This window comes from Loxodonta africana, chromosome 3 (assembly GCF_030014295.1).
Source record: "Loxodonta africana isolate mLoxAfr1 chromosome 3, mLoxAfr1.hap2, whole genome shotgun sequence".
Lineage (NCBI taxonomy): Eukaryota > Metazoa > Chordata > Mammalia > Proboscidea > Elephantidae > Loxodonta > Loxodonta africana.
Window position 1 is genome coordinate 26911203 of NC_087344.1, and position 24364 is coordinate 26935566.

At 56.3% G+C, this 24364-nt stretch overlaps 1 protein-coding gene across 2 annotated transcripts in view; it reads left to right on the forward strand.

The window, feature by feature from the left end:
- Positions 1-99: 99 nt before the first annotated feature.
- NFIX (nuclear factor I X) overlaps positions 100-24364 on the forward strand; it is a 95004-nt gene continuing 70739 nt past the window's right edge. For both annotated transcript variants that reach the window (XM_064280772.1, XM_064280773.1), the window contains exon 1: positions 100-193. In XM_064280772.1, coding sequence (XP_064136842.1) covers positions 167-193 — 27 coding nt within the window. In that variant the 5' untranslated portion in view covers positions 100-166. The remainder of the gene's footprint in view (positions 194-24364) is intronic.

A 24364-nucleotide genomic window follows, 5' to 3' on the forward strand; every position in this document is an offset into this window, starting at 1 on the left:
GGGCGCCGAGGCGGCGCCGAGCCGAGCGCGAAGCCGCTGGGCCGGGCGGGCGCCGCGCGGCGGAGGCCGGAGCGAGCGGAGCCGGAGCCCGAGCCCGAACGCGGCCGCGCCTGCGGGCCTCCCCCTCGCCGCGGTCGGCCGCCGCGCTCCCGCCGGGCGCCCAGCTATGTACTCCCCGTACTGCCTCACCCAGGTACTGGCCGCCGCCCGCCCGAGCGGGAGGGAGCGGGCGCGGGAGGCCGGCGGCGCGGAGGGCGGGCGGCAGAAGGGGCGCGCGGCGGCGGGAGGGGGAGTGAGTCCGCGGAGCGCCGCGGGGTGCAAGCCGTTCCTGGGACGCCCCGTGTGCATGCGCCCCTGGCTGCCGGACGGACTCCTGGGCGGCCGCGCGCGAGGCTCCGGGCGAACGGCTGCGTGCGTGGCGCTGCCCCCGAGCGCGGCGCGCGAAGTGCGTGTTTGTGCGCTCGAATGAGGTGCGTGTGGGCAGCGGGACTCCCACCGACCTGTGGGCGACTGTGGCACGCAGAGCCGGGCAGCATGGGCGCTGGCACTGTTTGCGAGGGTGACGGAGTGGCAGGGGGGTGGTCCCGAGGGTGTAAAAGGGGGACAGGTTACGGCGGCGCTCCCTGGGGCCGAAGCTGCGGTCCCCGAAGGTGGCAGCGGCAGGCGAGCGTGGCTGCGGCCCCTGCGTGCCGCCGGGGTGCCCGGGGCAGACTGAGCGGCCCGGGCGTCTCCCCAAAGTCTTTGTTCAGGCCTCACATGGGAACGGGGCTAAGAAAATGGCGGGGCTCCCAAATTTCGGAGGGGCAGGGGAGGGAAGGAAGAGGTGGGCGTGCTGCCAGCCCGGGCCGCGCCTCTGGGCCGACCCTGGACGTTGCAGCCGCGGTCCTCACAAACTTTCCTCGGTGCAAACTTTCCGGCTCCGGCGATCCGTGCTGCTGAGGAATGGACCAGGCACCCCACGAGCTTGGGGAACCCCGTATCGCCATCTGGAGGTGGGAGATGGCGGGAGGCAGCCGTGGACGCCACCGACAGTGTCGCGGCCACGCCGTCGGGTCAGCGGTGGGCACAACAGCGCCAACCTCCGAGCGCTGGAGCGCTGTGAGAGCGAGTCCCGCCTCCTGCGAAGTTCCCTGCGCGGCTCCCTGCTGACGGCGAAGGCCTAGAGGATGCCTGCCCTGCCACCCCACCCTCTTTGGTTTGTGGCCTGAGGCTCCTGGAGAGCCCTGAGCTTCGCAGAGTCTCCAAGGGGCCCTGGCAGCGCTGCCTGCCAGACCAGGCCTCAGTTGGAGTCACAGACTCCTCAGAGGAGGGCCTGGGGGGCCACCTAGCCTTGCCTTCAGAATGTGTGGGGGTCTCCAGACCAGGCCAGGGGCCCTAACAATCTCTTCTGCCCAGCCAGAGCCCTGCCAGCCACGTGTCCAAGTATGCCCACACCTGGGAGTGGGAGTCCACGTGGATATGGCCGCTACTTGGGCATGGAGTGTGCCCAGAGCATGCACGTGGACGAGGGGCGAGACAGTATGTCATGCATGGTGTGTGTCAGCCATGACCACCCTGCACTCTGGTATCCACAGGTACAAGTGTATGTGTGTAAGTGAGTCTCTTGGCTCTGCCTGTGGCCCCCGGCCACAGGTCAGCTATGGAAAGGCCTGCATGGCATAGACACTTGTGGCCCAGGGAGAGTGCTTTCCTGTAGGACAGCAGGTCTGAATATAGGTTGCTGAGAACTCGGGAGTGTACATGCATGTGTGTGTGTTACCATGTGCACATGGGTGTGCACTGGCACTCTGGCCGTGTGCTAGTGTAGGGGACCCCCATATCTGTACCTCTGACTCATCAATTGCCCTGTCTTAGACCACCATATGACAGCCTTACCCACCCACCTGGGTCCGAGCCCCGGCTACCTTTGGGGCGACGCTTGACTGGCTGCGTAGCTGGTGTTTGGGGCCTAGCAGGGCCAAGACCCCACACCTGAACAGCCCCTTGCCCACCAGACTACCATCCTGGCTCCCGTGCCAATCACACCAGACATCTGGGCTTGCCCCTGAGGCCTGGGCAGGACTCTGGCCCTCCAGTTTTCCAGGCACTCTGGGAATGAAAATGCCAGCTGATCCACTGGTGGGGAAGGGTCAGGGAGGGGCTGGAGTGGCCCCTAGACCCAGGGCAATGGCCAGGGCTAGGCTTCAGACACCCCAGAAAGGAGCAAGGGTTCAGCTCTGGGTGAGCCGAAGCCCCTGAATGCTGCAGCTCAAGTGTGCCAGGGAGGCCAGGAGGGGAGTGGGCACGGCCTGGAAAAGCTGCCAGCCCTGTCCATTGGACAGGGAAACCCCTCTGCTCTGAGTGACCTGCGCCTCCCCAACAGCCACATCTCTCAGATGCAGTGTCTCTATTTTTACAAATCTTTCTGCTTCCATAGCTCTCCTGCCAGTCTCTGTCTTTCTAACCCCTGTCGCTGTCTTTGTCTCTGTCTGTGTCTCCTGTCTCTGGCTTGCTCTACCCTCTTTCCATTCCTCTTTCTATGTCTCTGGGCTTCTGTATCTCTGTCTCTCTTTGTGTCTCTGACTCTGGTTCTCACCCCATCTCTGTTTGTTCCCCTGCCCCCCACCCCAGCATCTCTGACTCTGTCTCTCTCCGGCCTCTGTCTCGTCGCTCTCTCTCTTGTCTCTCTTCTTCCTTTTCTTTTTTTCAAACCAGAATTGGCTTCGATTTTAAAGTCAATAAATGATTGAGCAGGAACGAGCTTGGAGCAGCGGGGCCCTGGCGGGGAAAGGCACTGTGGGCGAGGGGAAGGGCGGGGGGAAAATCTCCTTCTGGAAAAAGCATCGAAATCCAGGGCGGCCAGGCGGGGCGCTTGCTGGAGCTGCTTGAGCCCACTGCAGCCGCAGGCCTGAGTCCCCGGCAGAGAGAGAAGGGGGCGGACAGATAAGAACCCCCCCTCAATAAACAGAGACATACACCAGGATGTGGATACACACACACCACTGCCATCATCCAGATGGAGACACAAATGACCCACTCACACCAATGCTCAACACACCTATGGACCCAGAAAACTGTGGACCTGTGTTCATGCCCCCCACCCCCCGCATACATAAATACACATGTCCTCTGGAGACGAACATACATATCAGTATAGGCTTATGGAGACACAGCAATACCTCCCAGACACACGGCTGTTGACACACCTGTGGACCCAGGAAACCGTGGACCTGTGTTCACACTTCTCCTCCATACACACACATAAACACACATACCCTCGAGACAGGACACAGCGATACCTCCTAAACGTGTGGAGCCCTCAACACACACTCGGACACAGGAAGACCCAAGTGTGTCTTCACCCCCAGCATTGCTCACAGAGACCCAAGGTTGAACAGTCAGAGAGATGGATGCACCCTGCACATCTTTGCACAGATGTGTAGTGCTGTTGGCTCAGCCAGGTGTGCACACAGACACCCTACCAAACACACAGATATGCACTGATGCACACTCCCCCCTTCCCCGCCATGGGGAGACACACAGAGACACACAGACACTTGCTGACACACAAAGACCAACATGGGAATATACACAGACACCCTCATGCTCAGACACACATGCCTCGGTATTCCCTGCTGCACAAACAGCTGAGTGTTCCTGCACCCTTGTCCCGCGCATGCACACGCACACGCAGGCGCATGCACACACACACACTCTCCTTCCAGGGAAGGGTAATGGGGCTAGGGCCTTCTCGATGCCACCCCTAGGCTCTCTCCCTGGGTCATGGTGGCCATCCCTCTGTCCCCAGGAAGCTGTGGTGTCCCCGCTTTTTGTGGAGATTTTTTTCTCTGGCTCTGGCCCTGCCAGCTTCGTGCCAACGGCTGGAGTGGGAGGTGTGTGTGGGCGTGAGTGGGGCGGGTGTGAGCCTGGACGGAGTAGGCGCACTTGGGACTTGATGAGATGTTTTGAAGGTGGACGAGACTGAGCTGGGAGCTGAGGACTCTGCTGGGCTAGTGCGGGGGGCAGGGCACTCTCCCCCAGCAGTGGAGCCAGGGGTCCCTGCTCAGCCGGGAATGTTTTATATGGCCTCAAGGGCTCCCGGATGGAGGCTGCAGGAGCAAAGCTTGAGAGCCGGGTTTGCCATAAGACCGAGCTGGGTTTGAGCTCCTCTCTGCAACCTCTGATTCTGTGACTTGAAGCCCGGGATCTTTCTGGTCTGTAAAATGGGCACAGTAGTACTCACCTCTAGGGCTGTGACTAGGCTCCATGCAGTGACAGACTTGTAGTGAGGGCTCAAGAAATGGCACTTTTTGCATTTTGGTTGTCATTGGGCTACCACCAGGTCCTCCCAGCTGAGAAAAGGATGCCTCTGAGGGGTGGAAGATGGAGTCGAGCACCTCTTAACTATAGAAACCCAGGCAGACTGCCTGGAGGAGCAGGCAAGAGACAAGTCTGGAGGGACATGGGCCAGCTCATGGCCCAGCTCTTCTCCCTTGAGTGGGGCCCTAGGCCAAGCAGAGAGCTCAGGAGTTCAAGCCATAACGAGATGATGGTGGTGGCATGTGCAGGAGGTAGGGGCATAGATGCCCTTCCTGGGGGCTCTGGCTCACTGACTCTCTCCCTAATCTTGAATCCGGACTGTGACTAGGCCCTCCTTGGGACCAGGCTCAAGAGTGTGCTAGAGAGTGTATGCACATGTGTGTCCAGATGGGAGTGGGGCAGAGAGCCTCGAGACCTGGGTGGGTCCCGATGATGACTTCAGGACCATCCCTTGGCTCTAGCGCTGTTTCTGCATCTGCCCCTGGGCGTTGTCCTCTGGGCCCACGGTGGGCACAGGATACATGTGCGAACCCAGTGCCCACCCTTTATGGACACTTGGCAGGACCAGGTTGTTGTGGTGGGTACAGGGGGCGGGCGACGAATACCCATGGTGGTCACTGCCAGACTGCGGCTGCTGTGTCTAGCTTGCTGGGAGTCCGGCCTTTCTGGTCTGCTTGCACCCTGTCTTTCTGCATCTGCTTTTTGAAGCTGGAATGTGGGGTCCTTCTCCCTCCTCCAGGTGGATCAAGAGGTGCAGGGGAGGCATAGATGCCTGCGGTTTTCTCCAACACAGTGTTGAGGATGGAGCTCCGGTCCCCCCAGCAGGGGTGGAGGAAGGAAGGAGTGTCTTTACTTTCCTGCCCAGCCTGGGATGTGGGGGCCAGGGGCTGAGGGGACAACTGTGAGGAGCTACCTGGGTTCTTCCAGACATGTGGGTTACTAGGCGACCATTCCCCGCAGATATCTCTCCATGTGTCCCTGTGTCCCCTAGTGTCCATCACTGGGTGCTCTCTACATGTGACTGTGATCATCACACAGTCGGTCTTTTGTGTATTCAGGTGACAGTGGGGTCAGGGATGCGTGTCACCTTGTGTATCACCAGGAACATCAGTGGGTGGTGGTGTTCCTGTCACCATTTTTGTATCTCTGCATCACTGTGGTGTGACAGTGTCACAGTGATGTGCGTCACCACCTATAGCACTGTACCGGTGTGCATTTCTCTGGGTGTCTGACCATTGTAGTAAGGCGTCTGTTGATGTGTGTCACCACATCAATGTATGTCACCACCCGTGTTCGGCTGTCCATGCCAGTTTATACTGACATGTGTTAAGGCATGTGTCTCTGGGTTTACTCTCCATATCATCGTGCGTGCCCGTGTCCTTGTGCTTGTCTCACCCATAGGCCCCTCTCCCTGGCGTCCCTTGGCCTTCTGGTGCAGTGTGAAACGTCCACCATGGCGGCTGGGTGAGTGGTGGGGAGAAGGCTGGCCTCCCCGTCTCTTCCCATGAGTTCCAGCAGCCGTGGTGGCCCTGCCATGGGCCCCGCCGCCCTGGCCCGGGAGGTCCACAGGCCCGGCGTGGACAGAAGCCTGTTGTGCGGCAAGGTGCGGGTGTGTGCTTGGCCGCCCACAGGCCTCCCTCTGTCTGCACATCGCACATTGATCTTGGCTTCTGCCTGCGTTCGTCCTGGCCTGGCCAGCTGGGGTGTCCGGCTGTCTCTGTGGGCCTGAGCCCATTGCTCCCTCTGCCCCCGTGGCCAGGCCTGCCCTGGGTCCGATACCGCCATGCCCCCCCGCTCTCCCTCCAAGGCTCCAAGAGCACGGATTTGGAAACTGAGGCCCCCCTTTCTTTCCCCCTTTCTCTCTCTTTCCTCCCTCTCTCCCCTCCTCCCCTCCTCCCGCTCTCTCTCTCCCTCTCTCTCTCCTCCTGCCAAACGCGTCTTGGCTCCATCTGAATATCTCTCCTCCTCGATTTTTGGCTCCAGCTCTGGGCGCGTTCACTAAAAGAAGAAGGGCTAGCTCCCCCCGCCCCCGTTCCTTGCTGCCTCCCCCCTCCTGAGGAGCCCCTCTGAAGGCGGGAACGGCTGTGTGCAGAGGTCTGGGCCCCCCAAGTGGGCTTGGCCAAGGGGGCCCAGGCCCAGTGGGCAAGGGGCCGGGTGGACTAGGCCTGGCAGCCTCAGGGAGGCAGTGGCTGGAGTGACCGTGCTGCCTGGCTGGGCGGGCGGGCAGGGAGGGGTCGGGGGCACAGAGCTGGGGTGTCTGGCTTCTGGTGGGGCTGGCAGGGCTCTGGGAGGCGCAGCTGTGCCCAGAACTCCGAGCTGCGTTTGCCACCACTACCGATGTCGTGGCTGCGCCAGCCGGGGAGGGGGAGGCGGGTGGCGGGCACTGCGGCACTCTATAGCCAATCAGAAGCTGGGGTTGCACTGGGGAGCTTTTCCCCCACTGGGCCCCAACCTGAGAGGATCTGGGGGTGGTGGCCAGCAGTGGGCAGGGGACAGTGCCCACTCCCACTGCCAAGGACCCTGCCCCCCCAAGTCGAAGCTCAGTCTCAGCCTTTCTGAGACAGACCGGTCAAGGGCAGGGGTCTGTCCCCACCTGAAGCTCCCTGAGCCAAGCTGGAGGAAGGGGCAGCTCAGAGGGGCCCCCCCTCCCAGCCTCAGGAGGCGCTTTCAGTTGAGGGCAAACAGGAGCTGGAGGTGGGGGCCAAACTATCCAGGTGGTTCCGTCCAAATATTCGCTTCAGTCGCATCATCGCAGGGGTTTATTCTGGATCCATCTAACACAAAGTCGCACACTCTTGTTGGCACATGCGGGCACAAAGAATCCCACTGTCACACAGGCACGGTGCACACTGGCACACCGCACCTCCCGAAACCAGGCTCAGGCATCCCCACACAAAGAGGCTCATGTACACACAGACACCTAGAGACCCCAGCCACACCCACACAGACCCGTGACACACGGGAGCGGGAGTACACACAGTCATGCCATAACCCGCTGTCAGGCACGTGGTAACAGACACACGCCATACCACTGTCACACACACAGGAATGCATGCAGCCCACGGACACAGCAAGAAACACACGGTACATGCACTCATGACACTGTCAGACACCAGAAACACACACGTGGGCACTGGCACCTACACGCCACCAGACATGAAGAACACATATGAGCGTACGCATGCACATAGCAGCACACAGTAAGACATGGTGATACACACATGCACAGATGCCCCAACCCAGCAGTTCTCAGCCAGGGGTAATACTGCCTCCCAGGGGTCACTGGGCAATGTCTGGAGACATGTCTACTTGTCATACCTGGGGTGGGGAGCGCTACTGGCATCATGTGGGTAGAGGCTGGGGATGCTGCTCAACACCCTATAGTGCATAGGATGGCCCCCCACAACCAAGAGTGATCCAGCCCAAATGTCAGTAGTGCCAAGGTTGAGAAGCCCTGGATTACATGCCACCAGACACACAGTAACACACACATGACCACAGCTAACCTTGAACACTCATCACACACATGCACACATATGCATGCACACACACACACTACACCACAGCTGGACGAGAGGCTGGCTGACAGTCACAAACACGCAACTTCAATCGCCAGGACCCAGGCATTCTGTCACGTACACAGCCACACACCCAGACCCAGGCATACACGGCATGGCGTGCATAGTGTCCCATGTTATCTTAGCACTCAGGGACAAGTGTTACACTCAAACAAGCATTCATACATGGGGGCCATGCCTGGCCCTTGCTCCGGTTGCAAATGGCAGCTGGAGAGATGAGACCTGCCCTCCTGGGCTTCTCCTCTGTCTACCAGTCCCGCTGGCTGTCTGCACAGCAGGTTCCAGGAGCTCTGAATCCCTGGCCTGCTTTGTAGAAGCTCGGGGGGCAAGACTGGGATGCCACATAACCACCCCTACCCCAGGACACCCCTGGCCTTCTAGAGCCCACCCTCACTGCCTGGCTTCCTGGCAGCCAGCGAGAGAGGAGGGGAGCCAGGCTAAGTTCTGAGAATTTCTGCCCTTGCTGGGGCTGCCTCACTAACCCTCTGACCTTGGGCTCCCCGTTCCTGATGCTTTAGAGAAAGAGAATAAAGATGACTGGCAGAGTCATACTGGGAGAAAGGCCTTTCTGGAAGGATAACGATGATATGAACATTTGCCATAATGATTACAATGAGGGCTAACTTGTACCACGTTCTCGCTGTGTCACACCTTGTGCTAAGTGCCATCCAAGCTTGTCACCTGGAATCCCTCTGTGGGAGGCAGGTACTGTTACTAGGAGAGCAGGACCTCTGGAGCCAGCTCTCTGAGTTTGAATCTCGGCTTTGCTGCTTGCTAACTGCGTGACCTTGGGCAAGTCACTCAACTTCTTTGGGCCTCAGTTTTCTTTTCTCTAAAGCAGTAGTACTCTCTTGTGGGGTTGTGGTAAGGATCAGAGGAGTTAGTTCACATCAAGTGCTTTCAAATGGTGCTTGAAACGAGGTGAGTGCTTGATTTTATAGACAAAAACTGAGACTCAGAAAACAATTGGCCAGGACCAGCCAGGGTCAAGGGCCAGGAGGTGATGGAGTCTGAGCCCCTTCTCTGATTGCTGCATTCTGAATCCTGCCAATGGGACAGAATTACATCTTGTTCCCTGGGCTTTACCAAATTTCAGGACAGAGTTCTACACTCCTATTTGAACTGGGCTCCAGCTGTTGGCCCTTGAATCCTCCTTAGCATTCTGACCTGTGGATCTTCTTCTGTTCAGAGCTCAGAATGAGGAGAGATGGTCATCTTGCCCCAGCCTTGCACCTTTCTGACCTCTGCACCCCTGTTGGCTAGACTTGTCTACCCTGGCAGGGCCCGACACCCTGTCCCACACCTTGTCAGGCACCTAGCTGGTGCTGCGTGCTGGAGGTGCAGCCAGGGGCCTGTGCATTCCTTTGACAAATATTTACTAAGCACCTCCTGTGTGCCAGGCCCTATTCTAGGCCTTGGGGGCTCAGCAGAGAGCAAAACCCACAAAGGTGCTAGCCCTGGTGGGAAGGCAGACAGTGAACCTGATAAGCAACATGGCAGTAGGTGCTGTGGGGGAACAGGGAGCAGACAGGGCACTTAAGGGTGCCCGGCCAGTGTGGTTTTAGCAAAGATGGTCATAGAGGCCTCACAGCCATGCCGAGTTTCTTCCTTACCCTGCATGGCTTCAGGGCAACTTTGCAGGCGCCTTGCCCTCTCAGAGGGGCAGTGTGGAGGTGAAGTATATGCAGTTTACAGGGTCCATCCCACCCCCGACTGCCCAGAATGCACAGCCCGTTTTTACTGCAGCTGGAGGTGGTCTGTTATCCATCAGGTGAAGTATGTGGGTCACATTAGGGTGCCTCCCCAAGACCCCGGATCAATATGGTCTGGAGGCCTCCGGGACAGAAATCAGGCCTTGATGGGCACCAGGCGTCCTCAACCCTGTTGCTCTGAGCTGGGGGTGGGGCGGGGGCAGCTGATGGCCCGGAGTGGCACTTCCACCTGGGCCCCTCAATTTAGATCCCCTGGGGCGGGCCTGGTTTATTTTTACCCCAGCCTGTCACCCTGGCAGTGCCAGGCTGTGCCATCTCTGTAGGGTCTTGGGGAACTGCCCACAACTTGGGGGACTTGACTTTGCCTGCTGGGGTCAGTCTACCAGGCCCTTGACCCTGAATACCCCCGGAGCCCCATGTGTGAGGGCTTTGGGCTGAGGGCTGGTGGGCTCAGCACTGCAAGGCTGGCAACTGCCATGCCTGGCTTGGTGGCATTTGGTTTGGTGCCTTGCCTGCCCGCCACCCCCACCCCATGCCTGGGCAGAGCCTAGCGGCTGCTGCTGCCAGTCTCCATTTCGAAGCTGGGGGTGGGGGAGCTCTGTGCACCTCCCTGCCCCCTGACTATCCTGTGTCACTGGGACTAGCCCTCATGCCTACTCCCCGGAAGGACCCACAGCAGCTTTGCAGCCTGGGGCTCACGAGGCTGTCCACTCGGCTTCCATCTTCCCCACTTGCTCCCTCCCTCACTCCCTCCCTGCTTGCCTATAACGGTTCCTAATTTTTGGCATCACCTCCCCCTCCCCCTCCCCCTCATAGGCGCCAACCTCACTTCCAAACCTGCCATCCCTGGCTCTCTGGCCTTCTCTGACACCCGGAGCTGGGACCCTGGAGCTAGGGATTGGGGGGTTGGACATGTGGGCACCAGGGGTCCCTGGGTCCTGTGTGTATGTGGGGGGCACATGTGCCAAGCCAGCTTGTGCGACCTGCCTCTTTGTTTAGCCTTAGGATTGGCAGAACTGGACTGCAGAGGGAGTGTGGACCCTCCCACTTCTGACCCCCCCAGGGCCCAGTGTCAGCCTCTGGGACACAGGGAGACCAGGTGGGCATCTCTGCCCAAGCTCAGGGCCTGGACTCCCGGGAAGCAAGGCTGCACCCATGGGGCGTCCTGATCCCTCCTCCCCTATGTCGCTCCATGCCCCATGATTCCTGCTCCCCCTCCCTGGAGCTGGGGTGAGGAGCCAGGCCCCACATCGGGCACTTGTGCCCCCAGAGGGGTGAGGGACTTCGGAGGAACCGGTTTACTGTCCCCCCCACCCGCTGCCCGCGCCTCTCTCAGCACTAAACAAAGTTTGCTAAGTAACTTCAAATGTTATTTGAGGACGGCCTGGCCTCAACCCAAGGCGGCCCTGTGGAAACTTGTTTTTCGCTGCCGAGGCTGCAAGTATCAAAGACACACTTTCGGGGGGGGGGGGGGTGCTTCGACGCCTCTCCCCACTCTGTGGCAGGGGCTGGCACTGAATGGACACACAGACACATGGAGTGGACACACAGGCCCACACCAACAGGGACACACACATCCCTCGGAGGCCTAAACACCAGAGTCCCCCTGCACAGCAGCTGTGAACCATAGCGGGTGGCGGTGCATGCACACTGACACACCAAGGAGGGCCGGGGGACTCACAGAGTGCTGCCCCCAGCCCTCAGGGTCCAGGATTTTTCCAGCTGGTGAGGTTTTGCCACGCTGGGGAATGTGCCAGGCCATCACACCTCTGGAGTCCTATATTCTCATGTATCCCTGGGGCCAAGGGGGTGGTCAGACAAGTCCCCGCCCCTCTCAGCCTCAGTTTCCCCAACCAGGAAGGGTACTGTGGGCTGGGATGGTGTCAAAAGTGGAGTCACACAACAATTAGGGGAGTGTCTGGGTTGGAACCGTGGGCTGGCTAATTCTCAGCTGTGATGGTCTGTTTTCCCAGTCCTCCTTTCGGTTGATGTGAAGTGTGAGTGAGTCTTAAAAAGAGAGACTGAGCATGAGCAGTGGCTGGCATACAAGTGGTGCTCAGTAATTGTCGGCTGGTATTTCTGACCCTGCATGCTTAATGTGTGTCCACCCAGACTGGAATTCCTGACCCCAAGCAGCTCAGCATTCTCCAGGGCCGGGCTCGTGCGTGCTTTCTCTCCCTCCATCTTTCCTTCTCTCTTGTTTTCTCACCATCTCTCTCCTAGCTTTTCTCAGTCTTTCCCCAAATCCCTCTTCTTCTTTCTCTAGGTCTCCACCAGCCCTGCCTAGGACTGGAGCTCAGAGAAAGTGTGGGGAACAGGCTTGGGGTGCATGTCCCTCACTGGAGCCAGCCAGGCCTGGGCCCCTCCTTGCCCTGAAGTTCCTGATGACCCTCCTGGGGTCCCTCAAACCCAAGAAAGAGCTGGGGAGTGGGCACTTGAGCTGGCCCAGAGGGTGAAGGGGAGGCTCTGTCACAGAGAACCCTGACCTGTCACTCAAGGTTTGCAAGCAGGTGAGGCCTGAATGAACCCAATGGAAAAGCCAAGGCCCCAGGGGACACTGGACTGACCTCTCCAGTTCCCAAGAGCCTCACTGAGGTAGGATTGTGGGGTCCCCCCAGTCCCAGTCCCACACATTGCCTCATATCCACTCACAGTCAGTGCCTGCAACACCCCGCCACCCGCAGTCTGTCGCGCGGTGACAGCCTGTCATAGGCACAGCCGCACACCGGCACAATCTGTCGTCCACGCACAGTCTCACACACAACCTGTCACACGCACACACACACAGCGGCACAGTCGCACACACAGCCAGCCTCACACGATCACACTAAGCGTCACAGCTTGTCACAGCCATAGACTTCTCACAATAAAAATAACAGCTACCAACTCCCGAGCAATTATGCCTGGGCAGCAGGCAGGCATGCGTTACCTCCTGTAACCCTCCCAACATGAGGCAGGTATGAGTAACCTGTTTTACAGATGAGGAAACAGAGGCCGAAAGGTTAAGTGCAGTGCCCAGGTCAAGGGCTAGAAGTGGGGCAGCAGGAAGTATCAGCCAGGCCCTCGGGGCAAGCAAGGCTTTAACAGGTCCCTTGCCTTTTCAGCCCACTCTGTCCACAAAAGACCCCCACCAAGCCCTCTCCATGGGGAATTCCCTTCCCATTCCCCAGGTGGGGACACTGAGGTCCCAAATAGCGCAGGCAAAGAAACAGGGGAAGGGGCCTACTGGACCCAACCATCTGCTCTCCGTCCAGCCCTGTGCTGCAAATGCTACTTGGCTCCAACTGGGGTACTGGCGGACACTAAAAATCCACTGTACAGCCCACTGCTATCAGAGATGCAGCGGGCACCAGGTTGCAGTGTGTTGTTTTTCTCTGATGTGCTTGGGTGCCTGTGCACACCAACATGCAATGAGGCTGGGGTTTCCATGTGGCCTGGGGTTGTGGCAGCCAAGGCAGCTGAGGCTCCAAGGGATTCCTAGGAGCCCTAGACTGGATCCAGGGTCCTGGAAGGCAGAGAAATCCCGGGGCTTCAAGTTCCCCTGACCCCACTGTGGGCTCGGAACTCCCAAGTCCAGGTGCCAGGGGTCACTGGTATCCCTGCCCTTCCCTCCCCCTCCCCCGTGTTCCAGGGCGCTTCCTCCTTTGCAGCCTGCCCCCCCTTTCCCCTTCTTTGTTCACCCCCATCCGCTCCCTGGGGCTTCCCCCATTGGAGCTGCCTTGGCCAAAACCAACAAGGCTCCAACGACATCCAGCTGAGGGCCCGCAGGGTGGCTGGCCCTGCCCCTTGGCCTGCTACGGGGCTAGATCCGGGCTCGGCTGGGTTCTGAGGGCGGCCCAGGAGCACGTGGTCACTCCTAAGGCGTGCACACGTACAGGCGCACACCCCCACGCTGCAGCCCCGAGGCGGACCCGGGCGCACGCACGCCCCAGCGAGGTACTCGCAGGTGCGCACGCACATTACCACGGTGCTGTTCTGCGCCCTCGAGGCGATCGTGAGCACGCGCGTGCATGTCCCTGTCCGGCTCCCTTACAGATCCCTGGCATATTTTGCAGGTCTATATACACCTAATAGTCCAGGCCTAACACACCAACACACCAACGGGACTGCACGCACGTATACAGGTCTCTATTGGGCACTGAAGGGGGGTCCCGAACACAGGCTGCACACCCCTCCTCGCATCTGGACGGGGGTTCTGAGCACAGCTCAGGTGGGTCTGTGAGCCTGCGGGAGTCGCTGATGCCCACGCACGTGGCTCCAGGCCCACGTGGATACGCATGTCTCCAGCCTGCACACGCGTGTGTTTCACGTGAGCCGCACACCTGCCAGGACGCCTGGGGCATCTGGCTCCAAAGCCGCATTCAGGTTGTTAGGGGAGGGGTTCGAAAGAGAGACCTAATCCCCACTTCCCCCTCTTCTTGGAAAACTGCCTCCCCAAATGTCCCTGGGGCGCAGGTGAGATGCCCCAGAACTGCTACCCAGTGGCGCCCCTGCGTATACTATATTTAGATTTGAAATTTGTACCTTTATATATACATTTTCTATGTAAGAGCCCCCCCGCCCCGCTCTCCTTTTGTACTTGGGTTTTACCACCCCAACTCGGCTTGGTCCCAAACCTGCAAACCCATTTCGCCAGGCAGGGAGGGACTTGGGGTGAAAGAGTGGTAGTCCTCCCCTTTCCCACCGCCGACGCCCCACGTTCCTAAAAGCCGGGGACCCCCTCCCCTGAAGGGCTGGTTTGCATTGCTGAATCCCGCTGCACTTCTGAAACAATCGCGGGGGTGGGTGCTGGCGGCGAGATGTTGCTTTTTGGTGTGTGTTTGCTGTTGCTGCTTAAATTAATCCTGAGTGACGGCCAGCAATTCCTCTCCACAAAGAGGCCATTTAATGCCCTCCCCCCTTCTTGGGCGAAACTTACACTTGTCCCCCGAGTCCAGCTCAGCCCATGGATCCGCGCTACAGGCCCCCCTGGCTTTCCCCCAGGCGCGCCCGGGTTGTAGAGGCAGAGGCAGGCTCCCTGCGGCACCGTGGGCCTCAGGAGCGACTGTAGGTGGTTTTAGGAGGGGTTGGAGATACCTTCAGATCTCAGAAGTGCATCGCAGAGCTGGGGCGGGGTGTTCCAGAGGTCCTCAGATGGCCCCACTGCCCAACAGTTGCCTGTCCATACCTCAACCCGGCCAAACAAAGTTCGACGGTCCCGGTGCTTTCTCCTAGTTCCGCAGGGGAAAAGCTCCCAGTTAGCGTGTGCGCCCACGTCGTGTGCCTGTGCGTCCCCCGGAGGTGTGCCGCCTGTGTTCACTCGCTGGCCTCAGCTTGTGCCTCTCGCCAGGTGCCGACGCCTACGGACTCTTCATTGTAGCCTCCCTGGGTGCTCCTTTCGCGCGTGTCATTTCCCGCGCCCACTCCAATTGGCTCACGCCTGGGATGTTGGCATGGGTGGGTACGAGGGTCGTAGGGAGGCTTCCCCTTGGACCAGACAGGGGAGGGCCCCGTGCTTCCCACCATGGGTGCGACCGTCACTTGTCACTTGCACCGCGCACCACAAGATAGAAGGGAACAACACAGCCTTCAACAATGCAGACGCCCAGGTCCCGGGGCCCTGGGGGTCCGCGGGTCACAAGCGGGCGTGCGCAAAGCCCTACATGCGCAGCGGCGAAAAGGCGGGAAGCGGCGTCGAGGCCTCGGATATAGGGAGCACTTGTGGCGCGCTGCCTGGCAGCCCCGGAGGAGCCGCGCTTGGGCGCTGGGAGAGGAGCGCGGGCTTCCTCCTCCATGGGCAGGTGAGAGAACACTGGCAGAGGATGTGAAGGCGTGGCGGCCACGGACAGGCCCTCGACCATTTGCACCACCAGAGGCCCCAGGGTGATTTTTCGGACTGCCCTAGGCCCTCTCTGGGGTCCTTGGGTCGTCCCTCGCACCCCGTATTGCTCAGGCGCGGCTCCCTCCCGCCGGAGTGCGGACTAACTCCTCACACCAATCCCCCCCGCCCCGCCCAGCAAATTACCCCGCCCCGCCGTCGAAGTCCGGCCTGGTACGCGTTCAGAGGCGCTCGCCATTTGCAGCTTCAAAGGCCGCCGCCAGAAGGCTCAAATGGCAGCGTTTTTGCCCGACACTGGTTCGGTGCGGGACACGCTGGGCTGGGGGTCAGGGCCGCCTTTGCCTCAGTTTCTCTCCCCCTGTGCCCGCGGGTCCTGACACTCGACGGAGGATAATGAAAACGATGTTGACGGTTCTTGTTATTCTTTGGCCACTCGGAGGTCTTTTGGCTTTAACTGCCCAGGATCCAAGAGGGACTTTGGGAAGTCGGTTCAGAGAGGGGCATGTCTCCTCCCCGCATCGTGCACGTCGCCACCCCCAGACCTGAGGCCTCAGAGGCTCCCCGTCAGACCCCAAGCCGCCTCTTTTTGGGGGGTAGGTGGGACGGGGAAATTTACCAGGAGAGATTTTTGTTTGTTTCGAGGGTTGGCTGGGTTTGGGGGCGTCTGGCCTCCGGCGAGCACGGGGAAGCAATGTGACTAAGTGGTGGAAAATGCGCTTTCCCTTTCCCCTCCTCAGCCGCGGGAGTTGCGAAGCCGCCAAGAACCTTTAAAAAAAATTCCTCCCATCCCTTTTGATCAACACCCCCTTCACTCTCAGGGCTGGGATCTTTAATTTGGGGCTCTAAGGCCTCCCCACCCATTGCGACACCTCCTCGTTTTGCAGCATCTCCTGGGCAGGCCCCGGGGGAGAGGATGGAAAAGTGGAGAAAGAACCTGTGCGCCCAGCGGGCCCAGATAACCTGTTGGAGGAGGAAGCCGGAGTCTGCCTTACGTACCCCCTCCCCCAAACTACCTCCAAGCCAGAGCAGCTTTTACTACCCCCCCGGCGTTCCGAGAAAGCGCCCAGGGGCGTCCTGGCCCCTCCAAAGCCGCTCCTAAACCCGACTTCTCAGCACCCGAATTACATGAATGCGCTTTGATGGTGTTAGGTCCTTTTCCTTTCCACGTGCAGCTGACTCAGCCCGCCCCAGCTGCGCCCTGGTGAGGCGGCGAGGTGACCCGGGGCTGCTGCTGACCCCATGCTCTGCACCCCTGACCCCGAGGCCACCCCTCCCAGCAGCATCCCCGGCCCCAAGCTCTCAGACAACGTTTAGCTGTTTTTTTTTCCCCCTGACTGTTCGACAGGGTAATCTTTTCCCTTTTTTAAAAAAATTATTTAAAAATTTTAAAGAGGTTTTATTACTTAAAAAAAAAAAAGCGCGTGAGACAGAGGCTGCTTTAAAAAAAAGAAAGAAAAATACACGCCCGTGACGCTCTGTGGAGCTGACGAGCCTCGCCTGCCTCGGCACTGAGCTTGCGGTTGCTGGTTCCCTAGTAGAGCCGCGCATGGGGCATCTGGGATCTCCGCCGCTGAAAAGGCGCTATAGAAACGCAAGGAACTATTATGATTTTAATAAAATAGTGTCTCATTTAGGAGCACAATTTTGCGCTGCCTCTGTCGTCGGAGCCCGGCTTTGCCACTGCAAAGTCTGTAATCAGAGAAAAATACCAGCTTTGTTGAGGGTTAGAATATATCATTGGCTAATGTGTGCGGTTTTTTTTTTTTTAATAATGCTAAGCATTGGAATAATTAAAGAGTGAGAAATAACTCCTCTCTCCTCTCGGCATTGTCTCATTTAAGGGTGGAAAGCTCGCTTTTCGGCAAGGCTGGTTCGTTTTAATACGGGCTTTTTTCTCGCCCGCCGGTCTTTCCCTCCGCTCCGGTCTAATTCGCAAATCCCCAACCTGGCACAAGCCAGGAAACTTGCGGCCGGCCGCTCTTCTCCCTGAGTTGGAGCCTCGCTCTCTTTTTTTCCCCTTCTTTCAGAGACAACTCTCTCATCCCTCCCCCTCCTCTGGGCCCTGACCCACTGCCTGGTTTGCACCAGAGCGATTTAAAAAAGAAAGAAAGGAGCCCGGCTCTGGTACCGCAGTGCCAGCCAAGGGCGCGCTTCCCAGGCGGTGGGCAAGTGGGCGAGTCAAACCCCTGGAGCGAGGGTGTGGGGAAGCAGAGCTTTGGAGACTACCATGTGCCCCCCCCTCAAAAAATAAATGGGATCAAGTCAGCAAGTATCTCTAAAGATTGCCTGCACAGATCCTTGTTATATTTTAAATTAAGCTGAACAGTGCTTCCACAGCTTTTCACCAGCCCCGCATGCAACATGAAAAGAAAATTCTGTGGGAGAGTCTGCCTGGCAGCCCTGGGCCCTTGATACCTTGGTAGGGGTGAGAGGCTGCCCACTTGGGCTGGGCCTGGTGTCAGGCTTCAGCCCCAGGGGCAGTGTCCTTGCAGATACTCTTAAGGTTTGGATTTGAGGAAGGAGAGCAGGGTCCAGGGCCAGTGGCTGGAAACAGCCTGTGGAGGTATGGAAATTGAGGAAGGGGGTTAGGGTCAGGGCTGGATGAGATGGCTGCCTTGGGCCTCTTCCCCCAAGTGCCAGGTAGACCTCTTGGAAAGAAAAGGGAGCTTCCATGAGGGCCTGGGGGAGACAGCCTCTAGTTAGAAGGGAAGGAGAAAATTGGGGAAGAAATGGGGTGGAGGCTTGTGCCCATGGGCAGGCACCAGTAGCTGTGCAGAGCATTTGCATTACAGAGGGAGTTATTTATTTATTTGCTTCAGGTGTTTTTAATTAAATGTGTTTCTCTTTTATTTTCCTGGTTATTTGGTGCTTAGACTTTTCAGCAATCCCTTGCGTTTCTCTTTTTATATAAGCAGAAACTTTTTCCCCCGTTGGAGAGGTATCGTGGGAGGTATTTTGCCTTCGGTGCTTTCTTTTCCCTACTTTAAAAAAAATTTAATTTTGAAATTATAAAGTAAATTTAGTGCTAGTGAAAGTGAGGGGAGAGCCAGATGGGGCTGGAACCAGGGAAGGGGTAGGCAGGCACAGCAGGGTTCAGCCTCTCTTCCTAGGTAGTCTTGCCCCCAAGAACCCAAGGCCTAATCCACTGCTCTCTCGCTCTCTGGGCTCCCTTCTGTCTCTTACCTCCGTGCAGGACTCTTCTGGGCAGGGTTGGTTGGGAGCAGCCTGCCCTGATGGGTGTTTATTTCTCCTTGCAGAAACCCCTGGAAATTCACTCTCCCTGTTGACCCACATACCGAAACCCCCAAATCCCTGCCTGGCTTGCAGGCAGAGGGGAGGGAGAGACCCTTGCCACCTCTCAGTCATTACGGCTGTTTGGCTTTCAGCTCCTGGCCTATTTGTCCCCTACACATGCCTTGGGAGAGTCTGCTAAACCCCCTATACAATTAGTTGCCCCACTGATGGGAGCAGAGCTGGGCAGGCTCTGAGAGAGGTGCTGAAGCCCCTCAGCAGCACAGAGGTTGAGGATGAGGGGGCTTCTTTTCACCAGGATTTTTTCAGTTGCATGAGTAGCACGGCCTGCTCTATAACACGTTCGTATAGTATATAGAAAGGTATTCACGTTTTACTCTCTTGATGTGGGCAGGAGCTATTTCATAAACTATGAGAACTCTATGGTTTAAAAATGTAAGTTCTGCTTAGCAGTGCTGAAACCGTCGTATTTCTTAATCTAGGTGGGATTACCATGGGTGTGTTCACTTTGTGAAATGTACCGAGGGTACACTTAGAATGTGTGCACTCTTCTTTTACGTGCTATACTTCAGTTAAAAAGTTTATGGATTAAAAAAAAAAGAAAGAAAAACATAAGGCCTAACCTCAAACGTAACGACAAGGCTGAATATAATAATAATAATACAATAAATAACAATGTCCTCCAGCCAGCTTTGGCCTTCTCTTGGGCTCCCCACATTCCCGGGAATGGTAGGAGGGCTTGGGGAAATTCATGTCTGATTTAAAAAAAAAAAAAAAACTTGCAGACCGGTGGCCCGTGAGGCTTCCTGACCTGTCCATGTGTGTGGAGTGCCTGGAAACCACCTGCAGATTAGTTGTAGAGGTAAGATTCCAACATTTTAGGACCAAAGGATAATAAGTGGTAAAGAGAAAGTTACTTGCCAATTACATTTTGCTGTCAACATCTGGAAAGCAAAATTGCAGCTGTTCTCCCTGTCCCTCCATTGCCACCTCTTCTTTTTTTCTGCACACTTAAATGTTTTGTATGCTTGCCATCCATACTTCAGTTTTCTGCACTGTTAAAACATTTTCCCGGCTCTGCTCAAATGGGGTTGTTGGACTTCAGCTTTCTTTTCTTTTCTTTTTTTTTTTGATGTGCATCTTATAGCTTGATAGTAAAATTTTTGGAGTGATTTATTAGACCAGGCCTGTGATCAGTTGATAATCCCTCCTTCTTCTCTCCCCTCCTGGCTCTTCCCTGCACAACTCACGGCCAGAAGCCTGGGGGAGGATGCCGGGCTGCCCCCGCCCAGCTCCCTCCTTTTGCCTCTGCTCCTCCAGGCAGGTATTGACAGCTTCTCCCTCCGTGGCCCTTCTGCGGTGTTTTTGTTTTCTCTTCGCCCCCCAAAAATATTTGAACCAAAAAGCCTCTTTTTTTTTTCCTCCACCCACAGCAAACTGAAAGGGCTAGTGAACCGTGATTCAACAGAGCGAGGGCGCCTCTTTTCTTTCTTAGCATTAATTAACGCAAGTTCGTTAGGACGTTGGGTCTGTCGCCCACAGTTTTCACTTGTGTGTGCTGAATCGGGTCATAGAGGGAGACTTCCCATGCAAACAGTTTGTGTTGGAGCTGGAGGACGCAGAGGGGGAGAGAGGGTGAGGAAGAAAGGGAGCCGGTAGGGACGAGCGTGGCTGAGGAGTGGCATGGTCCTGGGCTCCGGGCACCCCGAGCCAGCCTCCTTGGTAGCAGGGGCTAGACACCAGGGAGATGAGGATTCTTGAGTTTCCTTGGCAGTGATCCTAATAATGAAATAGTTGGAGGAGAACACATTTTGAGGGACTGAAAAATGCCCACCTTCCAATGCCTAAAATTGTATATTTTGGGGAAGCCCAGGCAGGGCTGGTCCAGATTACCCTCCTACCTCCTAGCCCTCCAGCAGTGAAAACTCCCCGGGCTGTTCCCATCCCAGCCACCCTGCTTTCTGCCTGGGGCTCCAGGCACCGCCTGTTGTCGCAGCAACTGCGAGAAAGCGGCTTCCTTCAGCCGAGGGTGCCTGGAGTGTAGGCCAGGCGGTCAGAGAAACCTTTCCATTCAAATCCTCCTGAGGCAGTGGGAACAGGGGACATAGAACCCACAGAGCAAGGGGGTGTCCCGACTAGCAACTAGCGAGCCTTGTAGAGGGGGTCAGGAAGGCCGCTGCTTTGGGGTTTTGTCACTATTCCATCCCCTTAGCCACAGCGCCTTGGAGTCCCCGCAGAAGTTTCTGGATGTGTGTGTGTGGGGCGGGGGGGGGGTCAGAAACCTTTCTTCTGTAGGATCCCTCAGCTTTCTGTGGGGTTGGGAATTACTCTTAGTGATGCCTGTGGTGATTTTTTAATCATTTCGCCGTTTGGTTCGGCCTTCTCTTTTGCTATCTAGATATTTTCACAGCAAGCCTGGCGCAGACCTCATCCCCACACACTGGTCTCTCCTTTCCTTGTTTTGCCAGATTTCTGCTTTTTCTGTAGAGAACGTTATGAAGCTGTCCTCTGGGGGTTTTGCATCTTCTCGGGCTCTTGGGCACCATGGCCTGAAGCTTCCCAGGCAGAGTAGGTGGCTTGAGGCTGCCCTTGTCCCTCGCAGCCCTTGCTTCCTTCTGTCCTGCGCTTTCTGGCTTTCTGCGAAGGGTCCAGTCCTCACGTAGCCCACCGGCTGGAGCAGAGGGCTCTGGTTGCTATTCTATTTGGTGACACAGGGAAGTTTCAAAGTACATAATAAATTAAAGACTAGGATATTTGTTTCCCATTTCTTACAGAGAATGAGATGAAAGTAAACAATTTCCAGTTGCACTAGAGAGAATAGATTATATCCCCAAATACCCCCATATCTACCCTATTTTATTCTGTGCCAAGAGGGTGAGGGGCGATGTGCCTGGAGGAGGGTAACGTTTGGAGCCAGAACGAGGCTGCCTGCTTGGCCAGATCCCAGGCCAGCGCTCCCGCTCCCGGTTTGTAGTCAGTAGGAGAAAAGGAAGGAAAAGGAGGGCTGTTTTACAGGAACCAGTGGCCTGGTCTGAGGCAGGTCCTGCCCTAGACCCAGTGCATGGATGTGAGGAAAATCCATTCGACCAGTGTGAGGATGAGAGAAACAGTGCGCGGCTGACCTTTCCTGAGGCAGAGGAAAGCTGGCCAGAGTTGGCAAAAAAAAAAAAAAAAAAAAACCCGCTTTGTCCAAATTATCTGAGTCTCCTCATAAAGTATATTTTCTGGTTTTCAGTCCTGATGTTTTCGGACTCTCAGATGGGTTTTCTCTGGCTGTAGAGCCCCACCCACCTGTAGGATAAGCAGCCTGGGTCCCTTCCCCTTGCCTGTTGGGTCCTGTGTCCTCTCTGCAGTTTTCTTCCATCTGTGACCCGGACTGGGAGTCTGGCCTTTTGTGGCCTTCCACGAAGTGGTCTGTGGGATGCGATGGGAGAGCTGAGGAATACAAAGTCAGCCCCTTTAGGTTTGGGTGAAGGCTGGGCTGAATTATAAAATCCCACGAATTGGGCAAACTAACCAGTGTTCTATTTGTGGCCCATTTTCTTTCTTGTGTCCTTTCTCCCCAGGCTGCAGATAGACAGTAAAATGGATACTGAATTATCTGGTCATTTCTGTGTAAGTTTTGTCAGTTCTTTGTGCTAACTGCGTGTAGTTATCTACATCAACATGGGCCTATGTGGCCAGGGCCTGAAAGAATACATTTGGACCTTAAACAATGCAGCATATGGACAAATAGAGTTGCTTTTTGTTGTGTGTTTTTAAGATAAAGAGACCTTCTAACAGTGGAACTGTCTTTAAAGATCCAGCTTGTGCTTGGAGATGTTTCGCCGTTGGCAGGTATGGGGTGGTTGTGGAACACGCCTCAGGCGGGGCAACTTATTTTGTTTCCCGAAAGATTTTTAATATTATCTATGTGAGTGAGGTACTGTACATATATATTTTTTATTTTCCCTAAAAAAATCCACAAAGCCTCTGTTGACAGGACTGTTTTATGGTGTTTTTGAAAACAACATATTTCACGTTGTCATTGTAGAAGCAGGCATTTTTCTTGGCTAGTTTTCTTCTTTTTTTTTTTTTTGCCCCCTGTCCCCAGTGCCCTCTTCTGTCCTTTCTCCTTGCTTATTTCCCCTTGTCAGCCCTACCCGTCTTTCCCTCAGTCTTTGCCCTTCTCTCTCTTTTCGCTTTTTCCTCTCTCTCTTGCTTTCTCCCTCTCTGTGGCCTGCTCAGTCTTTTTCTCTCGGTGCACATTCAGTAATGGCCCAAACCGGCATATTTTAGAAATATTTCAGTGAAACTGTTGCTGTTTTTATCAAATTCTATACAGTCAACAATAAAAGAGAAAAAGGCCTTTCTCTCACAATGGCAGGCACATTCCTTTTCACAAACCCCAAACCCATGCAAACTTTAAAAGTCTTATTTCTGGGCTCTTGAAGTTTTTCTTTTAAATGGGGAAAATACCCTTTTCCCAATTTTTCCTTCTTTTATTTTTTTGTCTCCTTGACTTATTTCATTCTCTCACTTTCTCTCTTTTTTTTTTTTTGCACACTTTCAACAGCATCCCTGGTTTCCTCCCCCTCAGCGGGTTTTTCCTCTCACCTCCCTTCCTCTTCCTCCTCTTCCCTTTCCGTGGCCTGCCCCCTTCGCCCCCTCTGTCCGTCCAGTCCCCTGTCCCCTGAACCTTTGCACTTGCTGGTGACGCAGACCTGGAGAAGCCTCACGCTGTCTGCCGGCTTTTTTGTCTTGGCTCTAGTTGCCCTTGCAGAGCAGCCGAATCTCCCTGCTGGGGCAGGAGGGTGAAGGAAAGGAGGCTGGGACAGGGACAGGTAGTCTTCAAACAGGAGCCTCAACTCTCTTAACAAAAGGGGGACAGTCCCCTTTTGTTTGGGGCTTCTGAGGGGCGTGTCCGGGCAGAGAAGCCGCTACCAGTGGAATGCAGGTGGAGGGGGCCGCTGGGGCTAGGGCTCTTGAAGTGTTTCTGAAGGAACCAGTGTGCCTGCTGCCTCTCTGTAGGCTGCAGAGAGACAGAGAGAGAGACTGAGACTTTCTTCCTCTCCCTCCCCAAGCCCTAGGAACATCCCCGCTGCTTCCAGGCCCCTTCAGAGAAGGGTGAGGGGTGAGGGGCGAGGGAGAGCGGCTGCCTGGGAATCCTCCCTGCCCACCTTCAAGGTTAAGGCCATTGGCAGGGGGAGAAGGACAATCGATGATTGTTCTCCCTTCCCCTTTCTCCCCTGGAAGGGCCTGTTGCTTCTACCCTTAAGAGAGTGTTCAAGGGATATGTGGGGCTCTGCGTGGGTCCCCTCTGTGTCAGATCTCTCTACCACTTTGTTCGACCTTTTCACCCCCTCCTGCATCCAGGAAGAATCTTGTCCTGTTTCTCTAACTTCCACTTGGATCCTCCCATGGCTATCTCCTGGCTGTGGGACACTGGCTGGGCGGGGAGGGGGGGAGCAGCTGTAAACCCCTTCATTAAGAATCAACCGTGATCAGTAGTGCTTTTCCACCCGCCCTGTGGTTTGTGAACTGCGTATGGGGAAGGGGACATGCCAAGATTCTCCAGGAGGCTCGTGTTGGGCATTTTCTGCTCTGTGTCTAATGTTTAGCATAAATCAAAATACCAGAAAAACACCTACAAGCCAAATATAAACTCATTTGTCATTTTGAACATTGACTTTAGAAAGTAAGGTTGCTTCCTCAAGGAGGTAGGG